The sequence below is a fragment of the Sus scrofa genome, chromosome X, assembly GCF_000003025.6.
Source record: "Sus scrofa isolate TJ Tabasco breed Duroc chromosome X, Sscrofa11.1, whole genome shotgun sequence".
NCBI classification, from domain to species: domain Eukaryota; kingdom Metazoa; phylum Chordata; class Mammalia; order Artiodactyla; family Suidae; genus Sus; species Sus scrofa.
This window is the reverse complement of record NC_010461.5, coordinates 44,339,916-44,359,121: the sequence shown is the minus strand read 5'-3', so window position 1 is coordinate 44,359,121 and position 19,206 is coordinate 44,339,916. Positions and strand designations below refer to the sequence as shown.

Below are 19,206 nucleotides of genomic sequence, written 5' to 3'. Positions count from 1 at the left end.
AATAAAGACATGGAATAAATGCATAGCTATACTCTGCTTCAATTTGGGAAGACTAAATATAGTAATGATTACAATACTCCCTAAGTTAATAATATATAGATGTAATGTGCTACGATTAGAGTCACTGTGGGGTACTTTGTAGAACTTGTCAAATTCATAGTAAAATTTATCTGAAAGAATAAAAGGGCAGCAATACCAAAGAATACACTTATTTAAAAAGGTAATGATGTCAGACGTACCCTATCAGATTCTAAAGTCTATCATAAAGTGACAGCTATTAAAACTATGTGATAGTAGGTTGAAAAAAAGTCAAACAGTGAAATTAAATAAAAAAAGAGAAATTCTAGGAACAGATTCTAAGAATATAGAGCACATTGGAAGCAACCATGAACTGATCTTTCTTCAATAAATGTTGGGAATTTTAGGTATCAATACGGAGAATAAATCAATTATAGCCACAGCACATACAATGCTCTGTAGCAAACTTCAAAAGCAGACCAGTGGAATAGCATATTCATTCCCACTATGGGTGAAAGATAAATTTGTGTCTGTTAAATGGAGGATATCATCAGAGACAAGATGGATGGTTTCAAATATATAAAAGTTGGGGGGAAAAAAACCTTGTACAACAAAATGTAATAAAAAGCTACACAACAGAATGAGGAAAATGTCTGGGGTCAGCATCACAGATAACGGTTGACTGTCCAAAAAATATAAAGAATGGATACAGATATAGAAGGTCAGATTTCAGCTTCAGCTTCATAAAAGGGCAAGGAAAATGAACAGCCAATTTACACATGAGGAAATAAAGGCAGTAAAATCACCACATGGAAAAGTACAACCTCTCTACCAATTAAAGAAGTGCAAATAAAAACAACTCCAAGGTATCACAACCTGCTTATTAAATTATCAACAACTAATGGACCTTATAAATAGAAATGACAAAACTCTATGTTGACAAGGCTCGAAAGAAAACAGTATGTGTTTCTGGGAGCAGTATAAATTGGTTCTGTTTCCCTGAAAGACAATCTAGTAATATGTGACAAGTTACAAAACTGTTCACACTCTTTGACCCAGCTCCCCTCCTACCCCCACTGCCCAATGCCAAGGAAATAACCTAAAAAGGGAAAAAAATAATTTGTTTAAAGATATTTGTAGTGGTGCTATTTATAATCATGGAAAATATTTACCAATTTAACATATTGTTATGATGGAATAGAATATAGCCATTAACAGTGACAGGTAGACAAATAATGAGTCTTGCACAGAAATGGGTATTTGTAACAATATTATCCCAAAGCAAAGGCTCAATTCTAAATCACATGGTGAACTTGATAGTACCCATACACAAAGAAAATTCAGAAAGGCATCTGGTAAAATGTAAATAGCTGGAGTTGAATGCACATGGTGTTCTTTGGGTACATGTCAAGTTGCTGGAATTTATAATAAGAAAGAAAATCTGAAGAAGAGGCAGCCCACATTGGTTTGATTTAGGCCTAAGAATTTAAAGATCAAAGGTTTCGGAAAAATCCCCATACCAATGACAGTGTTACTTACCAGACATGCTTGATCTCTCTGTTAGCTAGAATTTGTTTTGCTAGAATCCTCTACCAACCAGCACTTCTGCTTATCTAAATCTGTGAGAACTTGACATTTCTGAGAGGATACATCACCAGACCTTTGTGAATCTCTAAATTTGTCACCACCACAACAACATAGAACCTCTCCAGCCCCACTAATGAACATTTTATTATCTGGGCAGAACCATTGCTTTCTCAAGACCTTTGCATTTCTCTTCACTTCCATCATCAGCACTAGTTTGCAAATGGTTTGCGTTTTGGTGCCATTATTCACAAAGAAGCGCATTTTCTCTTTGCCATGGTTACTGCACACCTATATACCTTGACAACAATAAATAGAGACCCATGAAGCAACATTGAGATGGGAGTGCCAAGTGGTTGACTAGGCTCCTTGCTTTGCATGGTGACTTGCCCTACAAACCAGTATTGTGATACCTTGCAAGTCAAATTCATACCCTCTGCAAAATGACCAGTTACTAGATTTCATAGATCTTAAGGGTTACTCTCAAAGGGTTAAAATCTCAAATGTTAAATACATGCATGCCAAAGAACTACTCTATAATAATAATTTTAATTCATAATTGAGCACCCAGGATGCCTTTTAAACTATCCACGATAAAATCATGTTCTTTATAATTTTGGTATTGAACCTATTCCATTGTATTCTAGGTCTTTGAAATTCAGCACTTTAACATCTGGCATACATGAAGACTCAGATATATAAAAATGGCTCTCTCCTGGCCCATCCATTGTTTAACAATGGTGGGGCACCAAGTTTCCTTAAATAGTATCAGGATTCCCAAAGCTTTATGGACCTCCAGTATGCCCATTATTTCATTCTGTAAATCTTCTCCTCACTTGTCACATGGGTGGTATGCATATAGTTAATTAAAATGCATTTTGTTTTGAGGGTTTTTTTATAATGGCTTTATACATCTCAAGATAGTGAGTTGGGAACCTGGTAGGTAATGACTAATGAGAGCCTTGCATCTAAAGTGTGACTGGGACTAGCTGTATCATCATCATCTGGGAAATTGTTAGAATTAAAAATTTTCTACCCCACCCCAGACCTACTACATCAGAAATTCTGGATTTAGGACTGAGTAACATGTGTTTTAATAAGCTCTCCGCGTGATTCTGATGCATCTTCAAGTTCCAGAACCATTGGATATTATAGACTAGAACCTCAATGTCCTTGGCCATCCTGATCCCTCAGTGAAATTGTTCTATGGCTATCAACCCTCCAGGCCCCTCAACAATGTGTTATGTGCTCCCAAATGACTTTTATTAAATCTCTTGAGAAGGTTAGGAGAATGCTGAAGAGGCACCATGTCGTGCTGGCAAAAGCATGGGCATGGACATCAGATAGACCTTAGTTGTAACTTCGTCTGGTCGCTTTTTCTCTTTATAGTCCCTCAGTTGTTCAACCTCCCTGAACCTCATTTCTAACATGGGCAAGAGAATACTCATGGCAGAAGATTGTCTCCAGGGTGAAATGAGATTGAGTCTGTTAACTGTCCAGCCCTGTGCCTGACACATGATAGATTCTCAGTAGACAAGAGTGATCATTACCATCCCTTTAGCACCATGTCTGTGACACTATGTGGGGTCCAGAGGAGTGATGGGAAGACCTACTTGGAAACTCCAAGTTGGGATCATTGGAGAGAAGGAGCTCACCTTTACCCAGGTCAGCCCCAATAAAAGCAAGGGCATCTCCAATCTCTTCAAAGGATACTTTGCACCAGCCTTCTGGGGGGCTGTAGAAGGCTCAGGGTGAGTCCTGCCACTTGCAATTGCTGTTGCCAGACTAATTGTTCCTTACTTGAATTCTGTGGCCCCAGAGGTGGAGAAGGGTGGCAACAACAAGCTCTCTGGGCCTTTCTCTCCTCCCTGTGTAGCCTCCCGGTGTCTCACTTCCTGGATCTCGCAAATATTTCCTTCAGCAATAAGCTGGGAGTGGCTGTTTCTCTTGGAGCAGTCTTATCTTTTGGCTGCTGAGGAAAGGGAAAGGGGAGAGGGGGCTGGAACTGTGCACTCTTGCTGCTGAGATCCTGGAATGCCAAGCTATTGTGGTGAGGTTAAAAATAAAAATTCTGAAGAAGAAAACTTCAAAAGACCTAAAGAGGAGGCAGGAGGAGATTTTTCAGTCTCTGCAAATATTGGTTTTCATTTTTAATTACTATGAAGCAAAAAAAAAAAAAAGATTGTAACAAAAGGGGAAAATGTATTCATCAGAAGAACAGGCAACCTGTGCCAAGAGGAAAAGAGAAGAACAGCCCAGGTCTTGGCACGCAACTTGCTTTTGTTTTTGAGATGTAGTCTCCTGGTTGGTGTCAACAAAGCCCTTTTTCATACTTAGCTTTCATGTCTCCTCCCGTCTCTTCAACAATGAGCCAAAGTCTTCGTGAACACCTTGGGGCTGAATGTGGTACAAGTACCTTTTGCCTCACCTCAGGAGTCCTTGCTTCCATGGTATTGTCCCTTGGAGCCAGATAAGGCAACTTCCAGTCTGGACACCATTCTTACTAGTTGGGAGAATTAATTACCCTTTCTAAGCCTCAGGATCCTCACCTGCAAACTGGCAATAATGGCAACTACTTCAATGAGCTGGTATGAAAAGTAGTAGAAAGACATACATGAAAGTGCCTGAAAACAGTGCCTGACACATAGTAAAAAATAAGAAACCATAGTTCTTTTCCCTTAATGAAGTCCTTATCCTCTACTCTAGGGAAGAATCCTTATTTGGTCCCTAAGCAGAGTTGTAGATGACTGTGCATATATAGAAGACTTAAGCCTTTTGAAAATAGGGCCTCTAAAGGCCAGTATCCTTGGCTTGAGCCTGACACACTTCAATGGAAGCCTCCCATTCACAAGCCTGCCTCAGCTATTGGTGCCTGGAAAGCAAGGGCTATGGGTTTTGCTCCTCTTAGATCTTGCACAGTGTAATATTGAATGAGAGGGTTGAAAGATTTGTACAAACCTTGGCCCAGCTGATCCCACTGAGGGTGGTCCTTCCTCTTTTCTGGAGTCTGGCCTACTTCTGCTCCCCTGATATAAGTGACTCTGCAAGGTTCAGGCGGCCCTTACACAAGCTATGTGAGTGGAACAGCAGTGCTTTTCAAATTAGGATGGATGCAGAGGACAGCAATTTCCAGGTTGCCTTGCTAGAGCCCAAGGTCTCCAGATAGTGTCACAGTGCTGAGAATTGGGGGCACCAAATGTTTCTAGAAGGGCATACTCTATCCTTCTAATGTGTTCTGGAGTTGGCTACCTAGAGGTGAATTCTGTAAGGCTGACATAAGTGATCAGTACCTAAACAAGACAACTTAGAACATCTAGTCTTACTGATCTTCACACTGCTATTAAGCCTAAACTTGCCTTTTATTCTCTCTCCCTTTTTTAGCAGATGAGAAGAATGAGTGCCTGAGCCTAAGGTTAAAATTCTTGGTTATCTAGGGCCCTGTAGCTCAGCAGCCAGTGTGGCTGAGCTGGATCCTGAGGTCTCCTCGTTTCTTGGCTATTGAGCAGGGCTAAACATTAATCAGGGGGGCAGTTCAGTCCAGCTCCCTTGATGGGAACAAGGAGCAGGACTGAAGCATACAGCAGCGAAGGTGGTATGCTGCACAATTTGCACAACTGTATGCAGTGGCCCTATAGTTCTGTCATTTATTAATCACTTTTCCATGTACCCAGCATCATCGCTAGGTCTTTTTTATAGAGTTAATCCTCCCAGCAGCTTTGTAAGATAGATGTTTTACTGAAACTGAGACAAATTAAATACTTTGCTAAAGGTCATACAGCTTTGGGGTTATGAAGGCAGATTTTTAAATTTTACTGGAATTCAGGCCCAAGTCTTTCTAACACTGTGTTCTTTCCACTCTGCTCTGTTGCCTTTTATATGCCCTGGCCAGGGACAAGGAGAGTGGTAAATTTGATGACTATCATGGAACAAGGGTTTTTCTCACTACAGCTGCAGGACATTGGCCCAACTGGGGCTTTTGGAGAGATTGATTCACCACCTGTATCTCATAAGGTCTAGATTGGAGATGGAGGTGGGGAAGAGTAGGAGAGGCAAGGACAGAAGGTAGCAATGTGCGTGGTTACGGGTGGGGCACATGCTGTATAGATTGGAAAACAGCCAAACTGGAAGAATATAACTCTACCCCTAAACCTCTACCCTCAAACCACAACACTCCCATCTTTTTTCACCCTGGACCTTTGTTTCCATAGTATGATCCCTGAGTCCCTCGGGGCAGTTGTTTAAATGAGGGTTCCTGGTCCCACCACAGTTACTAAATCTCAATTTGTAGAGGTGGAGCCAGTGAATTTGCATTTTAAACAACACCTTCAGGTGATTCCAATTAAGAGCCACTTTGATTTGGAACCACTGTCCCAGACCAATTATTTCCAACTTTGGATCATATATCAAAGAGTTTTTGAGCATGCACCTTCAATATATGTTGATATTTTATTAATAAATTCCTTGTATCTACTAATATTCTAACATTTATGTTTTTAAATGCAAAAGATGGTAAGTTTTGCCTTAGGATTCTTAGATGAGAATGGTCTCTGGTTTTCCTTTATGTATATTCTAGTTGTTGGGTTTTGGTTTTGACATTATGCAGGATCCTTTTCTTCTCCCTCTGTTGTCTGGATTCCAGAATCTAGAAAGTGTAAATAGCCTTGGAACTGTCTATTCCTTGAAAGATTCATAGGATTAATGGAAGAACATGAGTGCTATTTGGGGGGTGTCAAATATATCCATTTTTTTTCCTATGGTAATGGATGCTTTCGATATTTTCACTCTACTGCAATCAATTTTGGTAATTTTTGCTTTCCTATAAAACTCTTCTAAGTTTTCACATCTGTTTTCATAGAGTAAAGTGTTTGTTCTCTTACTCTTCATTTACTCTGTAACTATGATTATTTCTCCATTTCTAATTTTGTGCATTTAGGGCTTTTAATTAGATTAGCAAGTGGTTTATCTGTTTTACTGTTTTATATTTTCTTTTGAAGAAAGCTTTTGGCTTTAATTATTAGTCCTAGCATTTGTTTTCTAGTGTGTTAATTTGTCCCATTAATTTTATTTCTGCTTTGCTTAGTTCTATTTTTGTGGCTCTTAACTTCTTTTGTTGAAAGCATAATTCATTTATTTTAATTTGTTCTCATGTATTAATGTAAGTGTTTAAGACTATAGCTTTAATTAACCATATCCTCTCACTTCTGATACTTCCATTCTTACTATTTTCTAGGTATTCTACAATTTTAGACTAGATATCCCCTTTAGAGTGGAGGATATTTTCTCCTTTATATTTTCTATGTGCTAGAAGTTTTTGTTTTTTCATTTTCATTATTAATTTCTAGTTTTATTGTATTGTTATTACATACTGTAGTCTCTACTTCTACTTTTAGCTATTAATATAAAGTAAAATTTTTTCAGTGGGCCCTTAAAAAGAAAGCAGAGTCTGTTTTTAGTGTGTAAAGAAATGTAGATTTCTTTCCCCTATCTTTTGACTGTCATATCTGTTATCAGCTGAAACAGTCTTATATTTTGTTTCAGCTTTTTTCTACCTTTGCATTTTCTATATATTTGTTTTATGAATTTTGATGCTATGTTATTTAGTACATAAAGATTCAGGGTAATTAGATCTTAATTGTTTTTTCTAATCATTAACATTATATTGCCCTTCATTGTCTTGTTTATTGCTTTTGCCTTTAATTCAGCTTTTTATGATATGAGTATCATGGCCTTCGGGGTTTTTTGGGGGAATTAGCTCATTTATTAAATATTTATCAAATGCCTACTATATACCAAGCACTAAGTACCAGATGAATGAAACACACAAGATCTCTGCCCTTGTGGGGATGTATGCTCTAAGAAAGACAAAATAGAAAAAGAATAATTAAGGATAAATTGTCTCTATTTTAGATAAAGTGGTCAGGAAAGTCGTCTGTGCCTGATAGCATTTGTCATGCTACTACTTCCCACTCACTACCTTGTTTGTTTGTTTCCTGAGGTGGGGCAATGCCAGGTGGAATGGTTTGTACACAAGGGATCATTACAATCTTATGGAGCTGTAGGTGGGCTAAGGTCCAAATACGAAGAGAGTGGGGATGTGGGGCTATGAATTTTTTGATCCACGTGAGGGATGAGCTAGCCAGGATGGGGACTGGAGATGAGGAGACTGAAGGAAATTTTGCTTTCTATTCTGTCTGACCTTGGCCACCACTATGTGTATTATTATTTTTTAAGGATATAGTCTCAGTTTCCAGTATGACTACTGAATGGATATTCTGTCTGATGTCTTAATTGGACTGCTGGAATTTCCTGTCACTAGGCAGTACTTAGCATGATGCTGATTGCTCACAGGCTACAGCAGGAAACCAGATCTTCTGGCTTAGAGGGCTTAACTCTTTAAACTCTGAGACTAAAGAGATGTCTTTTGACATTTGTCACTCTTTATTATACAGATGTTTGACTTTTTATACATATTTAAATAACCCTGGACTTCTTTTCCTTAGATATACTTTTCTTTTACTCGTATCTTATTTCACCTCACAGCATTAGTTTTTAAGTTTTCTGATAGTTTTTTCTTATAAGTATGTAATATATATATGTATATACACACATGTAATACATATATTAAAATTTTACACATGTACACATAACCTTAACTCTTAAATCTGGAATTTATTTTGGTATATAATATATGGTGCAGCTCCAAATAACATCGCTCTGAAATTGTCTTAAAAATATCTATTAAATAATCTTTATCTTGTTATGCAAGGTGAATTATATATGACATTTTAATAGATAGTTTGATATGTTTCTGGAATTTCCATTCTGTTCTATTAATCAGTAAAACACTCATTTAATTATAATTGCTTTAGGATATGCTTAATCCCTTACTCCCTATTTCTTCTGCAGCAAAATACACTTTTATTGTATAGCAGCCCCCCCCCCCTTATCCATGGGGGATACATTCCAAAACCCCCAGTGTATGCCTCAAATCATGGATAGATACTGAACCCAATATATGCTATGTTTTTTTCCTATACATAGTACTATGATAAAGTTTAATTTATAAATTAGGCACATTAAGAGATTGACAATAATAACTAATAATACAATAGAACATTGTAACAGTATACTGTAATGAAAGTTATGTGAATGCTGACTCTCTCTTTAATCAGCTTCCTCAACTCTGGCAGAAATGTGGCAGTGCCTTCTTCATTGGCAGATGCAGCCTCTCCTTTCTGTTTTTTGGTCCAAATCTATTCCTGAATCTTTGTGTAACCATCCTTTACTTCCAATCAATTGCTTGTGTCATTAGTTTCAGGGGATCCCCTGCTGAAGTCTTCATGTAGGTTCCATGCTTTCAGGTACAACACATTGCTGTCAGTGAGAACATGTTTTCTGTTCATGTCATCCACCCACATATTTAATGCCTTTTCATCTTAACTAAGCACATACATTGCACGGTGGCTGTAACCTTTGCAGTCTGAGGTGTGACAGCCAAACTAGCATGAATTTCTATTTCTTCTTCACAATTTCATGGATAGAAGATTCGTTCTTACCATAGATCTTAGCAACCTCAGCATATGATTTTTTTCCTTCCTTATTAAGTGGAGAACTTTCACCTTTTCTCTTAAAAGAAGCACTTTACAGCTTCTCTTTGACAGATCCAAATTGCCAGCATCACTACTCTTGGGCCTTGGGGCCATTGTTAAGTAAAATAAGGGTGACTTGAACACAAGCAGTGTGATACTGTGACAGTCCATCTGATTACCTAGACAGCTACTAAGTGACTAATCGGTGGGATCTGCTGGACAAAGGGATGATTTATGTCCTGGGCAGGATTAAGCAGGATGGTATATTTCATCACTCAGAACAGCATACAATTTAAAACTTATGAATTGCTTATTTCTAGAATTTCTCATTTAATATTTTTCAGACAGCAGTTGACTACAGGTAGCAGAAACTGTGGCAATTGAAACAGCAGACCAGTGGGGACTGCCATGTCCTGCTTTATTTTGCAAGTTAAAAAAAAATTCTACAGTTAAAAATTCCTGTTGAGAATTCTGATTGGAATTACATTAGAAGAAGATATTTAAAATGCAAAATAGCAGATATTTGTGAATGGCCTGTTTGATGTTTTTTGTTACAAGTATAAGAAGATGGACAGAAAGTGTACATGCCAAATTCATGATATAGGTTGCATGTAGAGATTCAGCAAGGGAATAGAAGTGGGGAGTGAAATGGTATTTTAAAAAACTATGAAGCATTGGCGTTCCCACTGTGGCACAGTGGGTTAAAAATCCAACTGAGGTAGCTAGGGTTGCTTCAGAGGCGCAGGTTCAGTCCCCAGCCTGGTGCAGTGGTTTAAAGGATCCAACATTGCCACAGCTGTGGTGTAGGTCACAGCTGCAGCTTGGATTTAGTCTCTGGCCCAGGAACTTCCATCTGCCATGCATGCAGCCATTTAAAAAAATCATTAAACATAGACAGCAAAGTATTAAAATGTGCTAATTCTGGGCAGTAGGTGGGAACATGAATCTTTATGATAGCAATCTCTGTATACTTTTAAGCATTTGGAATGTTTCATAATTAAACACAAAACAAACAGAAACAACAGATGTAACAGGATAACCACACTTGCAAGCCCCAGGACACAACACATTCAATCTGAGTGGGGTGGTCTGTATATCCGGACTTTGGTACTAGACTGTCCATGTTCAAATCCTAGCTCTGCCACCTGGAGCAATGACTTAACCTGCCCATGCTTCAGTTTCCCCAACTGTAAAATCAGGACAATAACAGTAGTTACTTCCTAGAGTTATGGTGAGCATTAAATAAGCTAAGACATGGAAAGCACTCATAACAGTGTCTGGCACTTAGTACATACTCAGTGTCAGCGATCAATATTGTATATCATATATTAGTATTACTAGTATTACATTAACCACCTATATTATTATTGTTTTGCGGCCATTTTAAATTTTCCATAAATGTCATCCAGAATTACAGGACCATCTGCAACGTGCTTGTTTCACACCACATTTCTCTTCTGTGTTGCAGGGAAATGGCTCATTCTAAGGCTAGCTTTTCATGGGCAATCCCTTTCCATCCCTGCCTTGAGAACCCAGCACTGGACTTGTCAAGCTACCGAGCAATCTCTTCTCTTGACCTCCTTGGAGACTTCAAGCACTCCTCAAAAAAAACAGAGGAACCTTCTGGTTATGAAGAGGAGAGCTCCATGGCCTCTGCATCCCGCCCGCTGCGCAGCCGCGCCTTCTCAGAGAGCCACATCAGCTTGGAGCCCCAGAGCTCCAAGGCCTGGGGGCAGCATAGGAAAGAGCTCTTTACCAAAGTTGATGAGACCCAGCCGAATCCTCTGGGTGCCAGGAAGAAGGCCTTTCCTCCTCCTCGCCCTCCTCCTCCCAACTGGGAGAAGTACAGGCTCTTTCGTGCAGCTCAGCAGCAGCAACAGCAGCAACAGCAGCAGCAGCAGCAACAGCAGCAACAGCAGCAGCAGCAGCAGCAGCAGCAGCAGCAGCAGCAGCAGCAGCAGCAGCAGCAGCAGCAGCAGCAGCGAGAGGAGGAGGATGAGGAGGAGGAAGAAGAGGAGGAGGAAGGAGTAGAGGAAGAGGAGGAAGGAGAGGAAGAGGAGCTGCCACCCCAGTATTTCAGCTCAGAAACCACTGGTTCCACCACCCTCAATCCTGATGAGGTCCTGGAGCAGCCGCAACCGCTGGGCTTTGGCCACCTGGAGGCCTCGAGGCAGGGTTCACAAAGCCTCCCAGCACAGCAAGAGTCCTTTGCTCTCCATTCCAGCAATTTCCTGCCTCAGGCAAGGGGCCACTTGGGAGCTCAGGCTGAGAAGTCTCAGCCCCCCTGCTATTATGGCATTGGTGGGCTTTGGAGGACATCAGAGCAGGAGACTGCCAATTCCCCCAAGTAAGTACTTAGGAAAGTCCCTGAAGAGGTGGCAGCGTGAGTTTGAATTCCACCTCCACCACTGACCAGCTGGATGACCTTGGGCTGGTCAAACTATTCCCAGCATCAGTTTTCTTACCCAGAAAATGGGCATGATGATACCTCTGCCGCCTGGTTGTTGTGAATATGAGGATAATCCATGTAAAGGTCGTAGCCCCATGCTTAGCACATAGTAGGTGCTCAGTAAATGTTGTCAGTGTTCTTATGCCTAAATATCACCACCAAAATACTACATTATTTCTCAATCTGTCTTTAGGATATGCATCAGTTTCTAGACTCTGAGCAAGAAGCCTCACTCAACCTCTGAGCAGGGCAAAAGGTTGCCTTGTGGCCTCTTCCAGAAGCCTGGCTCCGGCCCTTTTCTGCCTTTTCTTCTGCTTGCTCTCTAGAGCAAGAGGCAACCTCACAACCTGACCTGCCTCCACTCTAGGACCTGCCTGGACTTCTAAACTCTTAGCCCACTTCCCACATCAAAGGTGCTCCTGGGGTTGGCTGCTTTATGCCCTGACCATTCTTTGCAACAGCCAAAGGCGTTCTCTTCCTCTTCCACTTTCTCCATCACACCCACCCTTGTTTCCTCTGCCTCTTTGCATTTGCTTCAGTGAGCAAAACCCAAAAGCAATGTTGACAGGGTCAGCTGCCTGGGCAGAGAGGCTAAAACAGGAGTATAGGATGGCCGCAGAATTGTTGCCTTCACTGTGCATCAATCGGCATGCCCCATGGTGTGTGGTTGTCCTCTTTGCCCCAGAACAAAAGCGCTTTGACTTTCAGCTCTGCCAGTCCTCCTGCGGAGAGCTCCGCCCACTCTCTGCAGAGGATGTGGGATGGGGCACGTGTCTATCCTTTAAGAGCTTTTTTTTTTTTTTTTTTTTTTTTTTTGGCTTTTTAGGGCAGCGACCACAGCATATGGAAGTTCCCAGGCTAGGGGTTGAACTGGAGCTGGAGTTGCCGGCCTACACCACAGCCACAGCAACACCGGATCCGAGCTGCGTCCGGATCTGTGCAGCTCACCGCAACGCCGGATCCTTTAACCCACTGAGCGAGACCAGGGATTGTATCCACGTCCTCACAGATACTAGTCAGTTTTGTTACTGCTGAGCCATGATAGGAACCCCAAGAGGTTTCTTTAAATATCTTATAGAAGCACTTGCCTGAGACTTGTTGTCATTTGAAATACCTTGATTATTGTGTCTTTTATTGATGGCCACATCCATTACTTGGCTAACTGGAACTAGTTGAGAAGTTTTCCAGCCTAAGATGCCACAAGCAGAGCACTTACAAGGCCTGGATCCCAGGCACTGTGAGAATCTCTTACTAGATCCTTAGGGCTGCTTTTCAAACTACCCATCTAGCTGGGGAGAATTCTTACCATGAGAAAACATTTGTGGAAAGTGACTGTGATTGTTACCTGCCACAGCAGGGAGAAGCAAAGGTGACCTGGCACATAGTAGGCATTTAATATTTCAGAAGAAAGAATGCATAAGCAAATGAATGAACACATAGTAAGCATTTGCTATTATTTCATCGACTCATTCCCAACAGCCCTATGGACCGTTATTATCCCCATTTGACAGATGAGAAAACTAAAGCTGAGCAAAATAAGGGACCAAGTAACTCAGATTTATACAGAAAAGATTCAAAGTCAGGTCTGCCTCCAGAACCCGTGGTTATTTTGCCGTCCTAGGCAGCCTCTCTCAGGGAGATCAGGTTGTGGCAATAGGCCAGGCCTTTACGAAGCCCTCTTGTCCCCTTAGAAGGCAGGGTATACCAGAGGTAGAAGTTACAGGCCCCAGGATTAGCCCTTTCAGCCTCCTAGTGCTTCCTCTTTTATGTACCTCCATTCACCTTGACACCTTGGCCAGAGAGAGGGAAATTGCTCTTACTAGCGATCTTGTAACTTATTCCACAGATTTTTTTTTTTCTCAATGACCATGGGGTGCAAGGGGAAACATTTGTTTGCACACAACCCTGGCTTGTGGCTGCAAAAATCTATTATAGATGCTTCTTTGAGCAATGAAAATGTAAGAAACAACATTCTCAACATAGCTAATATGTTTTTGCCTGTTTACTATGTGCCAAGCATTGTTCTAAGCACTTTTGTGTGTGGATTGATTGAATCGTCACAACAAACCTATGAAATAGATACTATTAGTTGCCTACATTTTTTTAGATGAGAAGATTGAGGCACGTGGAGATAGAATAAGTTGCAAAAGATCTAGGCTAGCCAGAACCCAGATGGTCTAGCTCACTGTGCATATTACATCATCCCAGGATCTCTGGCCTCCTCAAGAAGATCCTACTCATTTTTTTTTTTTTTTTGTCTTTTTAGGGCTGCGCCGATAGCGTAGGAAGATCCCAGGCTAGGGGTTGAATCAGAGCTGCAGCTGCCGGCCTATGCCACAGCCACAGCAACACGGAGTCTAAGCCACATCTGTGACCTACACCACAGCCTGTGGCAACACCAAATCCTTAACCCACTGAGCAAGGCCAGGGATCAAACCCACATCCTCTCAGACACTATGTTGGGTTCTTAACATGCTGAGCCACAATGGGAATGCCAAGAAGATCCTATTCAAAACCCTCAGAGAGCACAAGATTCTACCCAGCAGGAAGTGCCTTTAAGGCTTTGTTAGGGCCAGGAGATGTGTAATATTTGAATCTAAAAATGCGAAAAAAAGAGAGAGAGACACATCCTAATTTCAGCCACGTTAAACTTGAGTATCTCTATAACCCACATACTTTTTAGTTACAAGGTGTTAGGATACATGTAGAAGCAGGTGTGTGGAATGATCAAATGTTGGTTAAATCTAATAATTCTGATTCAAGTACAGATATAGTTGGCTTTATGAATTCTGCATCTTCTCTCAGTGCTCCATAGAAGAAATCTGAATCGTGCATCCAAGTTCATTATCAAAGTCAGATTATGTTCTCATAGATCTCCTAGAACCTCTGCCCTATTAATGGAGATTATGAGGAAAGGGCCCTAGAACATAGTACCTGATATGATCACTATAATATAGTACACGGAACTGAATCTCCGGTTAGCATGTCATTTGAAATTTTTTCCCACTTTTATCGAGAGATAATTGGCATACAACTACAGCCCTTTTTAAACTTTTAAAATTTTGTTCCATTTTTTAAAGTCTTATTGAAATATAGCTGATTTACAATGTTATGATAATTTCTGCTGTACGAAAAAAGTGATTCGATTATACATATACACACATCCATTCTTTTGCAGATTCTTTTACCACATAGATGATCACAGAATATTGGTAGAGTTCCCTGTGCTATACAGCAGGTCCCTGTTGACTGTCCATTCCATATAGTGTACATATGCCAATCCCAAACCCCCAATCTATTCCTCCCTCCAACCTATCCCCTTCGGTAACCATGTTTGTTTTCAAAGTCTATGAGTCTGTTTCTGTTTTATAAATAAGTTCATTTGTAGCAGTTTTTTTAGATTCCACATAAGAACAATATCATATGATGCTAGTCTTTCTCTGATTTATTTCACTTAGTATAATAATCTCTAGGTCCATCCATGTTGCTGCAAGTGGCATTATTTCATTCTTTTTTTATGGCTGAGTAATATGCCATTGTATATATATGCACCACATCTTCTCTATCCATTTCTCTGTTGATGTACATTTAGGCTGCTTCCATGTCTTGGCTATTATAAATAGTGCTGCAGTAAATATTGGGGTGCATGCATCTTTTCAAATTATGGTTTTCTCCAGATATATGCCCAGGAGTAGAATTGCTGGATCATATGGTGGTTCTATTTTTAGTTTTTTGAGGACCCTCCATACTGGTTGTACCAATTTACATTCCCAACAATGTAGGAAGCTTCCCTTTTCTCCACACCCTGTCCAGCATTTATTGTTTGTAGACTTGTTGATGATTGCCATTCTGCCTGGTGTGAGGTGGTACTTCACTGTAGTTTTGATTTGCATGTCTGTAATAATTAGCAATGTTTAACATCTTTTCATGTTTTTTTTTAACCATTTTTATGTCTTCTTTGGAGAAATGTCTATTTTGATCTTCTGCCCATTTTTTGATGAAGTTTTTTGGTTTTTTTATATCAAGTACATGAGTTGTTTGTATATCTTGGAGATTAATTCCTTGTTGGTTGCTTCATTTGCAAAGATTTTCTCCCATTCTGTAGGTTATCTTTTCATTTTGTTTATGGTTCCCTTCGCTGTGCAAAAACTTTTAAGTTTAATTAGGTCACATTTATTTTTGTTTTTATTTTCATTATTCTAAGACGTGGATCTGAAAAGATATTGCTGCAGTTTATGTCAAAGAATGTTCTGCCTAGGTTTTCTACTAAGAGTTTTATAGTATCTGGTCTTACATTTAGGTCTTTAATGCATTTCGAGTTTATTTTTGTGTATGGCATTCAAGAGTGTTCTAATTTCATTCTTACATATAGCTGTGCAGTTTTCCTGGCACCACTTATTGAAGAGACTATCTTTTCTCCATTATATATTCTTGCCTTCTTTGTTGTAGATTAATTGACCATAAGTTCATGGGTTTATTTCTGGGCTTTCTATCCTGTTCCATTGATCTATATTTCTGTTTTTGTGCCAGTACCCTACTATTTTGATGACTGTAGCTTTGTAGTACAGTCTGAAGTCAGGGAGCCTGATTCTTTCAGCTCCACTTTTCCTTCTTAAGATTGCTTTGAATATTCAAGGTTTTTTGTGTTTCCATATAAATTTTAAAATTTTTGATCTAATTCTGTGAAAAATGCCATTGGTAATTGATAGGGATTTTTTTTTTTTTTTTTTTTGTCTCTTTAGGGCCACAGCACTGGCATATGGAAGTTCCCAGGCTAGGAGTCAAATTGGAGCTATAACTGCTGGCCTACACCACAACCACAGCAACACAGGATCCAAGCCATGACTGTGACCTATACCATGGCTCATGGCAATACTGGATCCTTAACCCACTGAGCAGGCCCAAGGACTGAACCCACATCCTCATGGATATTAGCCGTGATTATTTCTGCTGAGTCACAGTGGGAACTCTGATAGGGATCCTTTAAAAAAAAATCTGTGCTTTCTTTCAGTACTTTCTGATGCTGAACTCACACACATGCCCTAAACATTTTTCTTATAGATAGGAATTCCCTAAATTCCTATAGTCATATTCCTTTCAAAATGTTCTCTCTTCTCTGCTAACATAGATATAGTCCAGCCAGAAAATTCCTTGCATGCAGAGTTTTATATGATGTCAGATTGTCCCTTTGGCAGTATGGTATAGTGACTAAAAGCATAGATTCTGGAGTTGGGTCACCTAGGGTTAAATCACAAGTCTGCCATTTACTGTCTCGTAACCCCAGGAAAGTCACTTTACTTCTCAGTGCCTCATGTTCGTTATTTGTAAAATGATTGTCATGAGCTTAACATTTTATGTCTGTATTTATAGACACACACACACACACACACACACTTCTTAGGACAGCTCCTGGGCATAGTAAGCACCATGTGAATGCTAACTAGTAGCTGTCCTTTATCAGTACTGTTAGCTTAAAAACCTACATGTAAAATGAATACCTAGGATGAGGAATATTTGCTTGCCCAAGTTTCTTTTGTGTGATGAGTTAGGAGACAGCATAGCATGAATCAGTAAATAGCTGTGGAGCCTTTTAACCATTATTTTTGACCTTTATCTAAGAGCTGCAAATAGCTGCAAAAATGACTAATGAGTTTCTCCTATTTTTCCTTTCAAACAGCTAGAGGTTAGTGAAGGGGCAGTGACACAGACAGGTGGAGGGGAGGAGTGGCTGGTAGGCAACAAGAACATAGTGGGGGTGGGCCTCCCCCTTACATAAACCATAGGCGGAATTCTTTGCCCCTCCATCTCTGAACGCTAACCCTGAAGCATTTCTTTTCATTTCTTTCCTCACATCAGACCAGAAGCTTTGATGGCAGAAGAGTCCAAACCCAAGCCAGGATGGAGCCAGAATTACTTCTTTCCTGAGGAGCAGTTCTCTTTCATGGGCTGGGGCTCTGAGAAGCAGCACCTCAGCCCCACAGGCTTCAGTGAACCCAAGACAACAGGGTCTGCTTCTATACTTGTCAAGCCCCCAGGCACCACTGGTTCTATTCCCACCTCCCCTTCCATTTCATTCCCAACCATGGAGGAGGCTGAGGCCATTGGGGATAGGCCAGAAGTAGAGCTGTGTTATTCCTTCTCAGGCCAAAGGCCTGCCCCACATCAGACAGTCTCAGAAGAGCTCATGAGCAATGTGGTGGGCCATGACAAGTCTCTGGCAGGGGTGCCAACCCCAGCCTCCAACATAGTAACCACTGTTGAGATCATAAGTGACCTCTTTGGCGTGGGAGAGCTGCAGTGGAGGGGTCATTTCCATCAGGGGTGGCATCACCAGGAAAGAAGAAATGATGGGAGTGACCAGGAAAGCCACAGGGTGCCTTTTTAAGCAAGAAGACTAGATAAAGCCAGGGTGGGCTGGCATCCAGGATGGGTAGGAGGGAGGCCAACAGTCTTGGAGGACAAATACCTAAGGTCTCAGACACATCCCTAGCACCTAGTCCCTCCCTTAGCATCCATGTACTGAGACCATGAACCAGAGGGAATCACTGATTATCAGAAGCCCAGAACTTTTAGGGGCCTGCTAGTTTTTCTGGATTTTAGTGGGATGTTAATGACCAAACCCACTGCTCGCCAAAGAAGTCCCCCTAGGAGTTCCCGTCGTGGCTCAGTGGAAACGAATCTGACTAGTATCCATGAGGACACAAGTTCAATCCCTGGCCTTGCTCAGTGGGTTTAAGGATCTGGCATTGCTGTGAGCTGAATAGACTGCAGAAGCAGCTCGGATCCTGCATTGCTGTGGCTGTGGCGTAGGCCAGTAGCTACAGCTCCGATTCAAACCCTAGCCTGGGAACCTCCATATGCTGCAGGTGCGGCCCTAAAAACACACACACACACACACACACACACACACACACACAAAAAAAAAAAAAAAAAAAAAAGAAGAAGAAGAAGAAGTCCCCCTAGCTGTGGAAGTCAGAAATGTAGAAATAGCCTTCTTAAGTTCTTAAGGTTGGCCTTGACTTGTTTTCTATTTTGCCTTCATATGGCCTGTTTATGTTTGAACAGTGCTTCCCAGTCCATTATTTCCTTATTTTACAGCTCCTTGGTGAAACAGGATCCCATTTTACAAATGGGGAAATTAAGAAGCAGAAAGGTCAGCTCTCAACAGAGGTGCTCAAATGGTCATTTTTTTGTTTGTTTCCACAGACAAGAGCTACAGCACTGCTCACCTCCTCAGGGGGCCCCAGGGATCCCTACCTCTTACTCAGCTTATTACAATATATCTGTGGGCAAAGCAGAGCTGCTGAACAAGTTGAAAGACCAACCCAAGATGGCAGAGATGGGAGAGGAGGAAATTGACCATGAACTGGCTCAAAAAAAGGTGAAGTTTTTGGATATACCTTCGAGATTTACAGTATTTAGCTTGAGGGTGTCTGGAGATTGACCTGCCCTCCACGTCCTCCAGAATATCTTGGTGCATTCTTATATTTTCAGTATGGAATCAGATCGCCTCTCTGGGTTTCTTGCATATGCAACCCTAGTCTATTTTTGATCCAGTCAATAATG

The 19,206-nt window shown here is 40.8% G+C and overlaps 1 protein-coding gene across 8 annotated transcripts in view; it reads left to right on the top strand.

Moving 5' to 3' along the window:
• SHROOM4 (shroom family member 4) overlaps positions 1–19,206 on the top strand; it is a 242,014-nt gene that overhangs the window by 184,848 nt on the left and 37,960 nt on the right. For 6 of the 8 annotated variants that reach the window (XR_002340849.1, XR_002340847.1, XR_002340848.1 and 3 more), the window contains 3 exons: positions 10,660–11,538; positions 17,497–17,646; positions 18,847–19,021. Coding sequence is in view for 5 of the 8 variants with exons in the window: in XM_021080598.1 (XP_020936257.1) it covers positions 10,660–11,538; positions 17,497–17,646; positions 18,847–19,021 (1,204 nt within the window). In the remaining 3 variants the exon portion in view is untranslated. The remainder of the gene's footprint in view (positions 1–10,659; positions 11,539–17,496; positions 17,647–18,846; positions 19,022–19,206) is intronic. The other 2 variants (XM_021080602.1, XM_021080599.1) reach the window with 2 other exon arrangements.